The sequence below is a fragment of the Octopus bimaculoides genome, chromosome 2 (genome assembly GCF_001194135.2).
Source record: "Octopus bimaculoides isolate UCB-OBI-ISO-001 chromosome 2, ASM119413v2, whole genome shotgun sequence".
Classification (NCBI taxonomy): domain Eukaryota; kingdom Metazoa; phylum Mollusca; class Cephalopoda; order Octopoda; family Octopodidae; genus Octopus; species Octopus bimaculoides.
The window spans coordinates 49,604,187-49,624,196 of NC_068982.1; the positions used below are offsets into that span (position 1 = coordinate 49,604,187).

At 35.8% G+C, this 20,010-nt stretch overlaps 1 protein-coding gene across 1 annotated transcript in view; it reads right to left on the reverse strand.

Annotated features, from left to right (window-relative positions):
* The window catches only part of LOC106873657 (katanin-interacting protein), a 551,631-nt gene that overhangs the window by 98,143 nt on the left and 433,478 nt on the right, over nt 1–20,010 (reverse strand). Inside the window, exon 33 of the mRNA XM_052977029.1 lies at nt 10,442–10,584. Coding sequence (XP_052832989.1) covers nt 10,442–10,584 — 143 coding nt within the window. The remainder of the gene's footprint in view (nt 1–10,441; nt 10,585–20,010) is intronic.

Consider the following 20,010-nt stretch of genomic DNA (forward strand, 5'->3'; position numbering starts at 1 on the left):
TATATATATATATATATATATATATATATATATATACCATACACATGCACATCAACAGCCATACACACACACACACACACACATATATATACATACATGTGTTTGGATATATCTGTGTACATTATTTGTCCCAACCACATGGTTCTAGATTCAGTCCTACTGTATGGCATTTTGGACAAGTGCCTTCTATCATAGCCTTGGGCCTTGTGAGTGAATTTGGTATACAGAAACTGAAAGAAGCCCATCGTATCTATCTGTGTGTGTGTGTGCGTGCGCGCATATCTTTGTGTCTGCTTGTTCCCTATCACCACTTGGCAACTGTTGTTGCTGTGTTTATGTCCCTGTAACTTAGCAGTTCAGCAAAAGGAGCCAACAGAATAACCACTAGCTTTTAAAAAATAAGTTCTGGGGTCGAAATGTTCAGCTGAAACCCTTGAAAGTGGCTGCACAGCATGGCTACAGTCAAATGACTGAAACAAGTAAAAGATAAAAGGAAAGATACAGTGGTGAGAAAAAGCAGAACCAAACAAATGAATGCTTCAGGAACAAATTCACTTGAGATATTTGTTCTACACTGAGTTACATGCACTCCCTTGTCACACAGCAAAATTGCAATGAAGAAGTGAGGCTAATTATATGGCTAATCTACCACTACATTACTAACCTTTAACTAAAACCTTATAATCTGCTATAATAGGAGGCTTTTAGATGTCTTACTTAATCGAATGAGCTATAAGACAGCAGAAAGTTTTATTCAGCATAATGCATTCTAAAAAAAAAAAAAAAATAATAAGTTAATTTTGGCCCCAGATGAAGTTAACACATGAAATGAAGCAAGATAAAGGTAAGGAAATACACATTGCTAGGAATTTATCATGCTCAGGCTAGCATGGGAAAATTGACATTAACTGGAATATGGCTGACGATAAGGGGGAGGAGGAAAAGGGGAAGAAAGAGACAGGAAAAATGAAAGGAGAAGAAGTAGGAGAAGTGAAAGACCTGAGGGGGTTAAACAAGGTCGAGATTAAAGTATTAATTAGTGAAGTGTCAAGGAAAACAGTTGTAATCGTTATGCAGTGATTATTGATTTCTTCATTAGGACTACGCAAAGGCAGTTTGGTTAGTCATGGGGAAGGAAACAGTTAAATGCATGATTCTGGTTGTATTACTGGTACCAGTTTTATTGATCACAGAGAAATGTTATTAAATACAGTAGTGATGTGTGGAGGTGCATGGCTTAGTGGTTAGGGTGTTGAACTCATGATCGTAAGAATGTGGTTTCATTTCCTGGACCAGGCGATGTGTTGTGTTTTGAGCAAAATACTTCATTTCAAGTTGCTCCAATCTACTCAGCTGGAAAAATTAGTAATCCTATGACAAACTGGTGTCCTGTCGAGGAAGGAATATATAAGCCCCAGAATGAGGAAACCAGTTCTGATCCTTACAGAGTAATGTGGAATAATGTATAGCAATGAAATGTTTAACCCTTTAGTATTCAAACAAGCCATATCCTGCCCAAATATCCTACTTGCTTTATGTTGAAACTGGCCATATCTGGCCTCTTACACCTACCCTACAATGTCATTCTAAAAATATACAGTCATATCACTGAAATCTCAAAGCTATGAGATAATTCATAATCAATTGAAAATGATATGAATAAATATGCTTTACACTTGGCAGAGTAATCTGAATACTAAAGGGTTAATTTGATACTCTATTTTCACTAAATCACCAAATCTCACTCTGTTGCAATTATTGATTTCTTACAATCAAGCAACATGCTAATTTTCTTGGAGGTGTTGTTTTTGAAGAATAAGATCAAATATGGGTGATGCTTGGTTGTAGTTGGCATACAGATCACTAATAATTTTGAGGTGCAGAGGCCATTATAGTTGCAGTGAATAAATCATCATCATCATTTAACGTCCATTCTCCATGCCGACATTGGATGGGTAGTTTGATTGAAAACTGGTAAGCTGGGTAGCTGCACCAGGTTCCAGTCTGATTTGGCATGGTTTCTACAGCTGGATGCCCTTCCTAACACCAACTACTCCAAGAGTGTAGTGGGTGCTTTTTACATGCCATCAGCATGAGTGCCTGTTATGTTACACCAGCATCAGCCATGACTATGATCTCACTTGGCTTGACAGGTTTTCTCAAGCATGGTATATTGCCAAAGGTCTTGGTCACTTGTCACTGCCTCTGTGAGGCCCAACATTCAAAGGGTGCTTTTTACATGCCACTAGCACAGGTGCTAGTTACACAACACTAGCATTGGCCATGACTATTTATTTCACTTGGATTGACGGGTCTTGTCCATGAATAAATAAATAAATAAATAAATAAAAGCAGAGTGATGAGTAGCACATCAATGAGTCAGGAACTGGGGTGAATTAGCAAAAGGATCCTTGTCAATTAGTCAGATGACCTTCTTTTGAATACAGTCAAGGCCAGTCATGAGTAAACTGTAGCCTACAGGATTTTGTGAATGTCAAGCCAACAAAGAATTCCTAAAATTATCTTAGTAGTGTGGCCTGCCTGATGAACCATGTGTCATGTGGCCTGCTTCTCAAAAGAAGATTGCCCATGCCTGTTTTTGTGTGTAACGAGGGTTCTGTCCCAGACTTAAGGTCATTTAGTCTATTATAAATATCACTTGTACTTTGCAGAGTGTCAGTATTTGCTCTGAGCCCAACTATTTTCTGGCACCAAAGCATTGGGAATGTAATTTTTGTTATACTTTGAGTATAAAGATCACCTTGAGAGGCTTTCCGTAACTGTGAGGTTTGGCCTTTGTAGTGCTTTTGAGGGATTTTAACTATGTGCTACCTCAAAAACAGAAAGAGTCTAACAGGAGACTGTTTCCTGGGAGATGCAGTGATTGCTACTATGCTGATGAAAGTGTATTGTCATTATTGAAGGATATTTTAGAGGCCACTATTTGGGCAAGGAATGTAGATATTTTGTGAGGAGCCTTAGTTGCATGTGGATGATACCTGCATGGGGGAAAAAATTAAGAGTCACACTGAAGAGTGGTATCAGGTGATACCACTGAACATCATTAGAGGAAATACCAAGCATATCATTAATGTACAGAAGGAAGAATGTGAAGGAAGTTGATGGCATATGGGTCAGAGAAAGGGAGAGAGATAAAGGCAGAGTGAGAAAAAGAGAGACAGGCAGAGTCATTTTTTATTTGTCTCAAAGATGTGATTAGATGGCCTAGTTTAGACAAAATTTTAAAAGATTACAAAAGATGTGTGAACATCACAGAATAAATCTTAGAAAATTCTTAAAAGATACTTATTTTGCAATGAAGATTTATTTCCAGCAGAGCTACTTCAAATTATATTTCACTCATTCTTCATGCATGTAATTTTTAGTGATAGGCAATAGCCTAGACATGGATGGGCTTATTATTCTGCATTATGCATAGGTACATGGATGCAAAACTACAAAAACATTCAGTGACCCAATGAGCATTTAGACATTTCCATTTAATGCAAGAACCAAAGAATGAAGAGGAGTTCACAGGAAGTCAAGTTTGTGATGTATATATTATTTCAGTTTTATGACACTTCAGTTACCTGCTGCACCTTTGATTTCTAACCATAATCACCAAACTGGAATGGAATGATTTATGCTGGGTTGACTTGTCCTTAACACAATACATGACAATGAAATCTGTGGAAGTGATCCAGCCATCTTTTAAAACATGGTATAAAACTTCAGAGGACTGTTAAGTATTTCCCTTTGATTGTTATTGACATCACAACAAAACTGGATTTCTCTTGCTGCTTGATTTCTAACTCAGAATCATAGAAGAGACTTTCAACAACACAACCTTCCACAAGAAAGCTGTCCATAGGGGTTGATTTGTGTATAACAGATAAGTCATACCAATTAGTGCCAAAATTATTTATATACGAGGCCTGTGGACTGTTGTCATACTAATGAAGCTAAAGCATGCAAAATAAAGCCGCTTGGCACAGACTGACCTTGAACTCTGTTGTGCATGCACACTAAATTTTAATGTTTGAGCTCACTTCTGCTGTTTACAGCAGTGCTTGGAAGGAAAGTGTGTAGCGTGTGATCGTCGCATTCACCATGGCAGAGAAAGTTGTCATGGCAATACCTACTCAGAGGCCTACGCAAAGTTGCAGAAAGTGTATGAGGTACATAAAAGTGTACAAGTGATTTGGATGTTTCTAAGATGGCTGAAAAATGTCAATATTAATGAATGTTCTGGGAGACCTGTAACCAACAGAACTGAGAAAAACATTGCAGATGTATGTGCAACTATGACGGGAAATCATCAAATCACCATCCATGAGTTATCAGAAGATGTGCAGTTTAGTTATGGTTTAGTTCAGTCCATTATCACTGAAGATTTTGGGAATGAGATGCGTGTCTGCCAAATCTGTGCCAAAACTGCCTTCAGCTAACCATAAAGATACCCAGGTTTCAGTTGCATAAAATCTCCTCGATTGTCGAGAATGATGAAAACTTTTTGAAAATTTTGTGTAGGCCTCTGAGCAGGTATCACCAAGCTTTATGCAAAATTTGATGCAGATTTTCTGCTCAACTTTCTCTCTCATGGTCAATGCGATGATCACAAGCTACACAACTTCCTTCCAAGCACTGCTGTAAACAGTGGAAGTGAGCTACAATGTTAAAACTTAGTGCGCATGCACAGCAGAGATCAGCCTACACTGATAACAATGTATGCACACTAGTCAACTATACTATCAACAATGTAGACATGTGTTTACAGATTGACATAGAGTACCAATTGCATGAACTGAATGTGGTGCATCTTGTACACGAAACACTGCTTGCAAACTACATCCATAATAAAGAACAAGAAACATCCTGATGTTGTTTGTGTCAAAAAGCCTCTATAGAGTTGTCATAGATTGAATATTGCATCGAACATCAAAACCACAAAACAGAATATAGGAAACCTGGGGATTATAGTGGCTATTCTAACTAAAAAGTAAATCTCACTATCACCAGCAGAAAAAGACTTGGTTACTACAACACAACCATTCAGTCTAGATTGTAAGTCTCATCTCGATGTTGTGAAGCTTGCTTCTCAACCACATGGCTCCAGGGTCAGTCCCACAGCATGGCACCTTGAACAAGTGTCTTCTACTATGACCCCAGGCCAACCAAGGCCTAGTGAGTGGATTTGGTAGAAACTAAAAAAAGCCCATCATATGTATGTGTGTGTGTGTGTGTCTGTCTGTCTGTCTGTGTGTGTGTATGCGTGTCTTTATGTCTGTGTTTGTCCTTCACCACCACTTGACAACTGGTGTTGGTGTGTTTGCACCCCTGTACCCTAGCAGTTCGGCAAAGGAGACCAATAGAATAAGTACCAGGCTTTAAAAAATAAGTCCAGGGGTTGATTTATTTGATTGAAATCTTTCAAGGTGGTGCTCCAGCATGGCCACAGTCAAACGACTGAAACAAGTAAAAAAATAAAAAATAAAGGCTTTTTAATGCTGAAATATTGTAATAAAAAGTTAAAAAATGCAAATATTGCTTTTGTTTTGCTCCCACTACTTTAATTCCAACTGGCAGTGGCTTTCAGAAATAGTTTTAAATATATATATCTGTAGATATGTCTGTGTGCTTTTGTGTGTATGTGTGTGTACATACACACAAACATGCACATATATTAATATATTGTTAAAAGAATATATATTTAGCCACAATGTTAAGTTTATTTTATGCTTTTAATGATTTTTTTTTCATCTTTTTATTGATTTCTTAAAGAAGCATATCTCCAATAAAAATGCTACACTGTATACTACAAAAATAGGAAAATATAATCTAGTTATATGGATTTTTTTTTCAAAGAAAATTGCAACCAATTAAATATTGTTTTCAATACATATTGGAAGGTATTGGAATCAAAATTATTTGCATATAACCAGCTAAAATGAGAAACAATTCTTCATTGTCTTAAAATAAAACACAGAACACTTAAACTATAAGACTGGCATCAATGAATCAATTCTTTTTTAGGAAATTACTATAGAAACTATGTTCTGAGTGATGCCAGTATATCGGTAACATTTACTATTTTTAAAATGGAGTTTAAAATGGAGCATTTGATCAATCATTGATAATATCTGATGTAATCGTCCTCAAACATCCTAAGTAAGACATTTTCAATTATATTTACTGGAATTAGATATGGTAAAATATAGCCATCTTCCTGCTGTGGCATATCTAAATAAAGGCTAGAACAGATGTTTTTTAAGATAGGTTTAACCTTATATGCTTCTTATTAAGCATTTTTAAACAGATATTTTCATTCCTCTAAAATAGGGGTTCTCTACAATTTTTTTTTTATCTAGAGACCCCTTGAATTCCTGTTTTACTTGAGAGGATCTCCATGACCATTTGATGTTTAAAAAGTCTTATTTCATATTTCAAATTAAATATTATTAGGAATTGTATGAAAATTGTTCAAATACTTTGTGTATTGTAAAAGTATAACCAATTTATTGCACATAAACTTTACTGGTCTGAAGCACAGGTTTTTTATAGCCCCTGAAAACTTACGGTAGAACCCCAATTTACAATATTGCATCCATGGACCCCACAAAATCTTATATGGACCCAGGTTGAGAACCTCTTCTCTAAATGAAATGACTTTACTTGATGAAAACAGCCTGTGCTCCAACATGACATGGTTTATAAGTCTTGTCCTTGGTTCACTTGACAGTTCATTAATTGGTTTGGTCCAGAGATATAGTCTTTGTATCTCTACCTTTTCTACAGCTACTCCAGTCACCTTTGTTATTCTGGGTTGACCAGTCTTGTATCATCTCTATGCAAGTACCCCCCACATTGTGCCTCCTGTCCAATCCTGCACTAATCCCCACACCTAGTGACAGTTCACTAACTGGCTTGACCCACGGATATAGTCTTTTTATCTCTATCTTTCCAACTACTGCTCTGTCCTACTGGTGTTCAGTAGGACAGAAGTGAGAACCACATGCAAGCAATAAGAAGTTTTTGATAACACAGCAGTACTTTTAGGTGTTCAAAATCCTATTATTAGGAATAGCATTTTTGTCTACAGCCAAAAGTTTAAAATTAGGAAAAAAGCTTTCTCAAACTTAGATCTCTGAAAATGTGAATGCGATGTAATTTCCTCATACATATATATTTCCTCATAGGCACAGCAGTGGCTGTGTGGTAAGTAGTTTGCTTACCAGCCACATGGTTCTGGGTTCAGTCCCACTGCATGGCACCTTGGGCAAGTATCTTCTGCTATAGCCTCGGGCTGACCAAAGCCTTGTGAGTGGATTTGGTAGATAGATACTGAAAGAAGCCAGTCATGTGTGTGTGTGTGTGTGTGCATGTTTGTCCCCACTGTTATCACTTGACACCCGATGTTGGTGTATTTACGTCCCTGTAACCTAGCAGTTCGGCAAAAGAAACCGATAGAATAAATACTAGGCTTACAAAGAATAAGTCCTGGGGTTGATTTGTTGAACTAAAAAAGTGGTGCTCCAGCATGGCCACAGTCAGATGACTGAAACTGATAAAAGAATAAAAGCATATAAGGCTCTAGGCGTTTGATAGCTGGCAGTAAGTTCTGGTAGTAGAGTGTTTGGTGCTTGTTTATAATAACTACAATTCCTGTATGCTTATTGCTATTAGTTAGAGATCAGGAGTTTGAAGAATTAAATGTACTAACAAAATATACAATGAATCACTGGCACTAGAAGTGAACAGAAGACGTTCTGTCACTAATTTAATACATAAGCTCAGATGTTTTGCTGATATGAAGATGAAATAAAGAAAATGCACTTTTATAAATTTTGATAAGCTGTATGCCAACTGAGAAGCCAAACATCATGCATTGATATCATAATAAAATTACTTGAAATTGAATCAAATTTAATACTACATATTCTAAATATACTACACCACATATTTTATAAATCTGCCAAGAGGACTACAGGTAAAAATTTTTATATAACTTGATGATGTTTGTTCAAATTTTAGGAAATCATATGGCTTTATGTCAACTATTTCTGATATATTGCAAAATGTAACATATGTTTTTATAAGGTTTCTTTATAGGAAGCAGTTCAATAACAGAATCTATCTTTACATTTGAAATTTTAGAAATTCTAATTCATGTCAATGTTCTGAAGTTACTGATGTAGTGCTAGAATGAAAGTAATCCATAACTATAATCAGATTATACTAAATACTTTTAGACATATCAAAATTTGTAATAAGACAAGAGAGAACAAAAGAACACCTTCACTATTTTTGCTGTGATATGTCAAAGTAGTGGATGCACAAGGTCTAATTGTTTGGTTGTTGGTCTCATGAGTATCACTAATGGTTGTTCAGGCCTGTGCTTACTTTTGAGTCCCAGGACATGTATGCATTGCATTCCCATTACAGGCTAATGAGACCTGCTACTGGCTGGCAAACCACTCCAATATCTGACAAGAAAACATTATGAGAAAGCCAGAACAATGTAACACTATGGTTTCTTCTAATGGGAGAATGTGTTGCAAAAGTGTCCAATACATGACAACAACCAGCATTGGGTGAAGATTGCATTATCATCATCATCATCATGGCTTAATGTCTGCTTTCTATGCTGGCGTGGGTTGGACGGTTTGACATGGAGTTGGCTAGAAGGGAGCTGTCTGGACTCCAATTGTCTGTTGTGGCATGTTTCTATAGCAGGATGCCCTTCCTAATGTCAATGACTTAACAGAGTGTGCTTTGTACATGTCACTGGAACAGGTGCATTTATGCAGCAGCAGCATGGGTGCTTTTTATGTGATACCAGCACCTGAAAAGACAAGCCTGTATGGAAGACAGTTATTTTACTTAGCTTGATGCATCTTATCAAGTACAGCAAATAGCCACATCTCCTGGTCCCCTGTCATTTCCTTAGTGAGGCCCAGCATCTCAAGATCCTTTTGCATGACTCCATCCCACATCTGAGTTCTGCGCCTTCCACAGGTACCCTCCACAATTAGAGTTTGGCACTTCATTATGCAGCTGTCCTCATCCATATGCATCACATGACCAAATAGAATGTGCTGGGTGCTTTGTACATGCTACTGCAATGAGTGCATTTACACAGCACCAGCACGGATGCTTTTTGTGTGGCACTGGCATCTTGGCATCTGAAAAGACAAGCCTGTGTGTGTGGAAGACAATGGTTTTACTTAGCTTGACACATTTGATCAAATACAGCAAATCGCCACATCTACCAGACCCTTGCCATTTCCTCAGTAAGGCCCAGCATTCAAAGATCCTTTCTCACCACTTCGTCCCATGTCTTCTTGGGTCTATCACTTCCACAGGTACCCTCCACAATTAAAGCTTAGCACTTCTTTATTCTCCTCTTCTTAAGGAAAGTGTAATGATGGTTGCTTCTGATAGAACCCTATGGTGCTGCATAGGACCCTATGGTGCCAATGCTGCATAAATGCACTTATGCTAGTGCTGTTTAAATATACCTCTGTTTTGGTGGCACATACAAAGCACCCAACACACTCTGCTAAGTGGTTGACATTGGGAAGGGCATCTAGCCACAACAGATATAGGGCTGCTATCAGAAGCAATCGTCACTACACAAGATCCTCCCAGTAATACTGGGTGGAGAAAATGAATGAGTGGATGGATGGGATGGTTCATGATGATAAGGTCTGAGCAGAGTGATCTGCTTGTGAGGAAGGCACTTTTCATTTATTGTTCCAGTCTACTAAGCTGGAAATAAGCACCACCAGCAGTGATGGACTGGGAAAGCTTTCAAAGATAGGAGCAACAACAGCCCAATGTTTCATTTTAGCTATACAAATGGCTATCATGATAAATCGGAGTTGCACATGGCCTTCAACCAAACACACACACAGTCTATATGGATACAAAAATTATATGTTATTGAAATGAAACCAGATTGACCAACCCTAGAGCTGAGCATTGGTTGGAGTTAATTTATGATAAAAAGCCTTCAAGTGATACAAGCAGACAACATAGCTATAAGGTCATTATACATCATGCACAAAATTCTTACAGATAGGTGTGGGCATGGCCGCGTGGTAAGAAGTTTGCTTCCCAACCACATGGTTCCGGGTTCAGTCCCACTGCATCGCACCTCAGGCAAGTGTCTTCTTCTATAGCCTTGGTGTATAGAACTATAACCTCGGGCTATTTGAAGGGAATAGTAGTTATTTCCTTAGATTTCTAAATAGAAGCAAATAGGAAATAACACTTACTGACCAAAGACAGAAAAAATATCTTAAAAAATTTGTTTCATAGTTTAAAGTTGTCCTTTGTATAACCCTTCAAAGACAGGATGGACAATGTGTTTGATCATGGGTTTTCTTAATTCAGGATTGGTCTGGGGAACAGCACCACTGAAATATGAGAAATTACTCACCACTGATGGTAAGACAGGAGCCAGCCACATGTGGGCACCATCTTTGGTATCATTCTCACCGTCAACAAGTTTGTCTGGAGTTCGAATATCTGACTGTACATTCGGAGTCAGTACATTCACACTGTCAGGATAAGCTGCCACGTCTGAAAGATAAGATTAATGTTAGAATGTTCAAAATGAATGAATAAACAAACAAACAAATAAATAAATAGATAACTGAATGAATAAATAAATAAATAATTAATGAAATGAAATAAAAAAAACAATGAAACAACATGATTATGATTAAATACAAAATGTATGGAATAGTGAGGACAGATTTTCTAGTTTGGTACTTATGGAAATTTTGTCAATAAATTGAGAGTAGGTATATTGATCCCCTCCTACCACCACCACCATCATCCCACCTCAATCACCTTAGCTGTCCCCATCCAAAACAGACATTTTTAATCAGGAAGACTTGTATCAGTTGTAAATGAATAAAGAAGAATAAATAAATTTAAAAATATATAAATAAAGGAACTATGGATGATGATGATGATGATGATGATGATGATGATGATGATGAACAAGGTATTGATGATTTTGGTTGAAGTGGTAAAGAAGGACAAGGCAGAAGAATGGAAGTGGCTGTGTATAGCACTTTGATAACGAAGAATTTTAGAAAGTGATGGAAATGCCGGTAACAGTTTTGATTGTAATAATCATAGGGAACTGGATGGTAAAATGATGATGGCAATGGTGATGATGATGCTGATGGTGAGGACAACAATGCTAGTGATGATGACAATGACAACAATGATGTTGATGATAGGGGTGATGGTGGTGCTTTCATAAACGGAGAGCAATTATATCTATTTAGTTATTTATTCATGGTGATATCATCGATAACAATGGTTAAAAACTTCATAACATCTCTTGCCGGTAAAAGGTGATAATTACAGTCAATGGTTAAAAGGATTATTTTTCCTTTTGAAATATGTGGAATATTAGAGTTGAAATAACTATTTTCTCAACCTAATAACCAAACGAAACACAATTTTATTCGTTTTTTATTTGTTTTTTTTTTCCGCCTCTTCTCATCGGCAAAGTGAATAAACCTAAAAGAATGGGTAGTGAGTGATAATGGAATGAAAAGTTCTGATTATATGAAATAAATTATATTGAGAAAATATGGTTAGAACAAAGTGGACAGACATTTACTAATGTAGCCATAAACAAAGACACTACACAACGGATCAAAAACAGCAAAGGCTATATTGTTAAACCGATTCTATCATTATGTTTGTGGTAGTTTCGTAATTAAATTACTCCGCAGGAGTTCTGAGATCATTATATGGTTCTTTATAATATTCGTAGAAACATTTAACAATAAATTGACACAGACTGCTAATAATTATTATATTTATTATTATTTTTATGATTTTTTTTTTTTTTTAACAGCAAGAGAATAGCAGAGTAAAAGATAAATAAAAATTCAGAAAACAAGTAATAATAACATTTCATATGTCCGCAACTTAATAAAATCAATGCTTTGGCAAATTTTGTTTCCCTTGATAACATACACACTAAATAGTCAGCAATATAAATAGATTACTTTCTGGCAATGAAGAATACTTAGACCGTAATTCTGAGATTACTGAAATAGATTTGAAGATTTGGTCTTGTTGATAACGCTTTAAGACCCCAGAACCAAGAAAAATTGTTTCAATGACAATTCACAATTGCGATTAGTTTTTAATTTATGTGTCTGTATCATTCATTTGAAATCAGATGAAGAATTAATTTCAACAAATTACTTTCAGAAGAGGAATTAATTTCCAACTCTCTTGGCATGAAGGTCTTTAACTTCTAATATTGAACATTAATATCATAAAATTATCTGAAGTTGACTTTTTATTTGATGTTAGGTCTTGTGCAATAATGTTTGGTACAAGAGAACAGAATAAAGCTCACTTGGATTGGACTTTAATATCTATACTTCAGTTTAAAGCTCTGTCAGTGAGATGATGATGATAATGATGATGATGATGATGATGATGATGATGATGATGATGATGATGATGATAATGATGATGATGATGATGATGATGATTAGGGATTTAAAAAAAAATTAATGTGCAAGTTATTTGGCAACAGCACTAGCGCTGGTGGTATAAAAATGATGCACCCAGTACACACTGTAAAGTGGTTGGTATTAGGACGGGAATCCGGCCATAGAAACCAGGCTGACACAGTACATGATGCAACCCTGTGACTCACCAGATCCTGTCAACCTGTCCAACCCAGGTCAGCATCAAAAATGTATGTTAAATGATAACGATAATGATGATGATTAGAATGATGATGGTGACAATGACAACTAAGTGTAGCATCCCTGAACAATGCAGGTGTTCTCGAAATTGGTGAGACTGGTGCAGCTGATGATACCTAGCCTGAATGGCTGCAGGTCAAAGCTTGCAGGAAATCCATTTTTACATATGAATATTGCTCTGGGGAGGTAAACTAAAACATTCTTTATTAGCACACGCACACACAGTGCATACAAATGAATCTAGATCTGCCAAGTTTGATTATGTGACTGATACAATTTAGTTCAGACTCCTGATATTATATACAATTCAATTATGGCAATTCCAGTAAAATTGTTGCAAATTCAATGATAATTACTTTCTCTGTGATGATAGTAATTGGAATGACAAGCCAAACAGGTGACATTATGATGGATATGGTATGATTTTAATACTTCTACATCAGTTTAAAGCTCTTCGTGTGAACTATAGTGAATAGGCACAGAAAAATCTGTCTTCAGATTTTAATAAACAGCTGGAAGCATGGTTCTCATCCATGTGCTCTTAGATACATTCCTTTTGCATGGCACCTTGGGGAAAATGCCTTCTACTCTAGCCCTAAGGTGACCAGGTCAATGAAAACTGTAAGAAACCCTCCATGTGTATATATATATTCTTTTACTTTTACCTGTTTCGGTCATTAGGCTATGACCATGCCGGGGCACTCCTTGAATTTTTAGGTGATTGAATCAATCTCAGTACTTATTTTTTATTCTATTGGTCACTAAGTGACAGGGATGTAACTTAGTTGTCAAGCGGTGATGGGGGACGAACACAGATACACACACACACACACACACACACACACACACACACATATATATATATATATATATATATATATATACGACAAACTTCTTTCAGTTTACATCTACCAAATCCACTCACAAGGCTTTGGTCAGCCCAAGGTTAAAGTAGAAGGCACTTGCCCAAGGTGTCATGCAGTGGGACTGAACCTGGAACCATGTGGTTGGGAAGCAAGCTTCTTACCACACAGCTACTCCTATACTTATACATACACACACAATTCAATTATGGTAATTCCAATAAATTGTTTCAAATTCAATGATAATTACTTTCTCTGTGTGAGCACGTGTGGCAAACCACGTATGTGCATATGCTTATATCCTTGTGTAAGTTTGTACGAGTGGATGTACATGCACCATACAACATAAGTGAGAGCATTTATACATCCATATTTGCTAAAGGTTGTATTTAGTTTTTTTTTTTCTTGCTACACTGTGTATTTGTTTCTTTTCACATCTGGTTTTTCTTTATCTTCTATAATAATGAAGCTGTCCCCCATAATTTGCTGCTTTTGTACACACATATTGAAAAGAAAACTTGCAGAACAGATGTTATTTTAATGAGATACATTTTGTAATCACCTGAAGGGACACATCTAAACTAACAGATACTCCTAAACCAGTTGTTCAATATCCCACCCATGAGAGATCGATGCTAGATGGGTCAAAACAATTGTGGTGATCAATACATTCTCTCATATCTTTTATCTTCTCCCTCTCTAATTTATGTATGTGTGTGTGTGTGTATATATATATATATATATATATATATATATATATATATATATATAGGTGCAAGGGTTGGTGTGTGGCAAGAAGCTTGCTTCCCAACCACATGGTTCTGGGTCCAGTCCCACTGCGTGGCACCTTGGGCAAATGTCTTCTATTATAGCCTCCAGCCAACCAAAGCCTTGCGAGTGGATCTGATAGATGGAAATTGAAAGAAGCCTGTCATATATATATCTATGTGTGCGTGTGTCTGTGTTTCTCCCTTCGCCCCATCACCACATGACAACCACTGTTGGTGTGTTTATGTCCTCATAACTTAGAGGTTCAGCAAAAGAGACCGATAAAATAAGTACCAGGCTTAAAAAATAAGTACTGGGATCAATTCATATATGTATATATATATATATAGGTATGGTGATGCAAACAGGAAAAATAGAACTCAAAATATGAGTAAATGTCAACTTTTATTAATATTAAGTAGAAACAACACAGTGACTCTATCAAACTAGTTTTGATAAGCGCCAACGTATGAAACTGTCAGACCTTGAGTCACTCTGTTACTTCTGCTATATATATATATATACACACACACACATACACACACGCATACATATAAATGCATACACCCAAACACAAATATATATATCATAAATCAATATCATGTAGAACAAATGATCAATATTCTTTTTAGCATTGCCTGATCCAGAGATCACATGCTGAAGATGGAAAAAAAAATTGAAAAGAAAATTTCCTTGCAGCATGATTTACAGTAATATCATATGAACAAAAGCAAAAATATATGTGTGTGTGTGTGTTCTGATTTATGATGCTATGCATTTGGGAACTTAAAAATATTGCAACTAAGACACAAAATAATATTAACAGGATGTAGCTTTGATCTTGTAAAATACTTAGAAAGAACTGACTGAGTGAATTAGTTGATGGTGAGAATGGATGGTTAGGTGAATATGATAGTGGATAACATACTTAGTTGTTTATGACAGGTACTGCCAATCCAATTGTTCCTAACAAAAGAGAGACTGGAGCTACTGGGGTAGAGGCCACATTCAGAAGAGGTGGCTTTTTCCTTTTTCCAGTTCTTTTCTTGTCTTGGTGACCTCAGTAGTGGTGGTGGCACAAAGAAAGCATCCAGTACACTTTGTAAAGTAGGTGTCATTAGGAAGGGCATCTAGCCATAGAAACCACACCAAAACTGACACTAGAGGCTGATGCAGCCCTGTAGCTCACCACATCTTCTCAAACCTTCCAACCCATGCCAGCATGGAAAATGGATTTTAGATGACAATGATGATGATGTGGCCACTCAACCTTGTTTCAATAATAATACAGGTGTTTGTAGCTAAAACTGTAATTATTGGCCACTATAAAACCTTTTCACAATGTAGAATCCCCTGGAAATAGTTATTATTCTGCATGTAAACATTAAGAACTTTCTATTCTTTTGATTCCTAATCTGCTAATGTTCTATAAAGAAATGAAAAAACCAACAAACACATTCCTTGGATTTACACTAGACTGTAATTACTTCCATAATTAATGAAGTGTCTCGCTTTATAAAATGTATAATTAACAAGTCACAGGTTATGCTATGCTGATAATTTCTAAAAAGAATAAAATGATGCTATACAAGATTTATCAGATACTAGAAATTTTTTTAAACTTTGTAATAAGTAAACAGAAAAAACTAAAAGAAAAATAGATATGTGACTTCTATGCATCTTTTTTTCTTATAATTCTTTAATAACAGTGTAGTAGTTTACATTCTCAGTTCAAATTTGTTATAGCAGAGACTGCCAGAGGAACCATGTGTGTTTAAATATCCTTTAAAATCTTTTTTTCTTTTTTCTTTTTAAAGAAAGGACACACTGGATGGTGTAGCTGTGGCTAGATTATGCTTAAAAACACAATAAAGCAGTCACTACTAGAATACTTTTGACTTTAGGCCTACTGCTCACCTAAAGCTAAACAACAACTCATTTGATTCTCAACAACCCCCACCCATACCCACTTGACTCTCAAAAACTTCAGTTAGTACACCTAAATGGAAATGGATACTGCAAAGCAAGAAAACTAACTGTGAATATCTGTGCAGGCACTGTAAATTTGACAAGTGTCTTTTCAGCTTGCAGTATTGAGGTAACATATGCATGTAAGTATACACTGGAGATGGACAGTTTCTGCCAAGAAGTCAGGATATCATGTTGTGCATCTAAACAAGTCAGGTGAATCTGATTCAATTAGATGTGCTACATGAAAATGAAATCTTCAGTAGGTAGAGACCCAAGGATGCAATGGGTCACATAACTTACCATTTACCAGTCACTGAATTGGATTAAGGGTCAGTATTTCAACAACAGTATTACAATTATGGTAATAATTTTGGTGGGTGGATTTGTTTCTCACCTACTTTACATGCTACCGTGAAAATATAGTATCTCATAATACAACTGAAAATGCTGAGCACTATAAATCCCCACCACCACCACTACTACTACCAAGGTGAAAAACTAGCAAAAGTGTTATGGCATCAGACAGCAGTATTTTGTCTTTCTTTACATTATCAATTCAAATTCCACCAAAGTTGATTTTGTTTTTTGGGGTTAAAAAGTAAGTGAGAGTTGACTACTATTCTCCTCCCCACCAAATTTTGGTCCTTGAGCCTATAATTGAAATGAAAGGAGTATCATTATTACCATTATTATTATTAAGAAAAGCAGCAAGCTGACAGAATCATTAGCATGTCAGGCAAAATACTTAGCACCATTTCAACCATCCTTACATTCCAAGTTCAAATTATGCTGAAGCCGATTTTGCCTTTCGACTTTTCAGGGTCAATGAAATAAGTACCAGTTATAGACTGGGGTCTATGTAATTGACTAGTTCACTCCCTTGAAGTTTCAGGCAAAAGGCTTAGTGTACTTTGCCTGTCTTTACGTTCTGAGTTCAAATTCAACTGAGGTCAACTTCACCTTTCCTCCTTTCAGGGTTAATAAAATAAGTTTTGATGTCAATGTAATTGACTATCTTCCTCCCACCAAAATTTTGGGCCATGTACCTATAGTAGCATTATTATTATCATTATCATTAGGTGGCGAGCTGGCAGAATCATAAGCACACTGGGAGAAATCCTGTCACTGTGTTCTGAGTTCAAATTCTGCCGAGGTTGACTTTGCCTTTCATCCTTTCAGGGTTGATGAAATAAATACCAGTCGAGTGCTGGTGTCAATGTAATCGGCTAGTCCCCTCCTTCAAATTTCAGGCTTTGTGCTTATAGGAGAAAGGATTATTATTATTATTATTCATAAAAAACATCAGGGAATATTTATGGCTATCAGTTGATGGTCAATTGAAAATCAAACCACATTCATAGAAGACTCTCCATGTTTATAAAATCTTTAGAAACACTATAATTTCATATCAGACATTTAGTAAATAAGATAATTTTGCATACAAATTCTTACTGCTTTTCAGTCAACTAGAAATCATCCACAAAGACAGTAAAACAAACATCACATTTAGAGCCAATTCTGATTTTGAGATTAATCTTAAATAGAATTGCTAGATCACAAACATGTCTGGTTTTCTTATGATAATTAATAAATAAAAACTTAAAATACATTTCTCCTCTTGTGTCCTTAACGCTAGCAACCGGGGTCTGATAAGTCTACAAATTTAGATATCTAGATTTGAATTGTTAAAGCAAGCATTTTACTGTGATATGAAGTTGCTCGTGTTAAACATCATACTATATCAATTGTGTTGAGTCCTTGTGTAAATAAATGATTTGTTTAACAACTTGCTTTAATCCCACTTTTCAGTTGAGAAGTTAGCAGTAAGGTGTTATTGTTTAACCTTGAAACAATCCAGATTAACCTTTTAACATTCAAGTGACCCTGTCAAATATAAAACTTGTTTATCCACATTGTTTTGTATAGGTGTGGTTGTTTATTATTTAACATGATATTGTAGAGTAGGCATGAAATATCAGGCATGACCAGTTTGAACATAAAACAAGTATAATATCTGGGATGGATATGACTGGTTTAAGTGCTAGAGTTAAGTAAACTAGGATCAAAAAGCATTCCAGCTGTGACCACCACTGTGCTGAAGTGCCATAATACTCCTCAACGTCAACTGGTGATGGTGTTACATATAAGTGCCACATAAAAAGCACCCAGTACACTATGTAAAGTGGTTGACATTAGTAAGGGCATCCAACTGTACAAACCAAGTTAAAACAGATTATAGAACTTGGTGTGGCCCCTGGCCTTGCCAGATCTTGTCAAGCCATCCAGCCCATACCAGAATGGAAAATGAACATTAAATGAGGATGATGAAACCGAAAATACCTACAAAATCAGAAAACATTACTGGAAAACAAATTAGTAGGAATCAACTAATGCTGCAAGATAAAAATATATATTTAACTTTGCTCTAAAATAATTTTCTGCATAGAGTAAGATGAACAGTACATTTTTATTAGAAATTAATTTCTGTTTTATGGCTTCCAACATAATTTTTCTCAAACTTAAGCTCTAGATTGTAGCTAATTTTTATGACAATTTATTTTTCTGTTCATCACATAGTGAAGAGGGAGAGATATATTCATTATCCTTTTTGAGTACACGTCCCTCCCTTCCACCTACAGTTTGAGGAAAATATCTTCAAATTATAGACCTGACCCATATGCTTGCAATAAAGTGGATTCTGCTAAAGGTACTCAAAGCTCAGGCAGTGAGATACAATAAAGAAAAATGGGACACATCTTCCACCCAAGCAAATCAAGACTATTGGTATGATAGCAACCTGTCCTACCTTGTTAGTTTTACTGTACACACAATATATTTCATTTCTGATGCAACTAGAAATTCATAAAAGATGATTTATCAACAAATGTTTATTTTAGTTTGATCAAAAAACACTTTGTCTCCTTCATATTTCTATTCTTCTGAATTCAACCCCTCCACTTTGTCAGGAAATAAAGTGAAAATTATGTGTAATTCAGTTAGTACTCAGACGCAAATGACCACTCTTACAAATTCTTTTGTTACTACTTAAGGACGAAATAACAATGAATTTATAGTGATAATGACATTTACACTGTGCAGCGGAAGATATCAAAACTGTAAAAATCCACTAGACTGTCATAAAAGGAACCAATCATTTGAATGGAACATTTAACCTCGAGGTTTCAAAATGAAGTAAAACTGTGAAACTGTGATTGGTCATTGTACCAATGACAATACGCATTGCAAATAACTAATCAGGTGTGTTAAAGCAATAAATATTGAACAACGGTTCTGTCGAGCTGAGAGTTTGATTTCACTAAACTTTAATTAAGGTATAGTCTAACTCTACAATAAACAGGATTAAACTGTAATATCTTTCATAGAAAGAGCACATATTCTCTTCATTTGTATAGTAATTGTAGTATCTTATTAGCTTCTAGATTAAATTGGGTTGCTCTGAGAACTAATTTATAAAAAAAAGCCTAACCATACACATATATATTTATATGTGTGTATGTGCATGTATATATAAATGCATATATATGTGTGTGTGTGTGTGTATGTATATCATTCTATCTATCTATCTGTGTCTGGCTCTCTTTCTCTATCTCGTATATATATATATATATATATATATATATATATATATATAT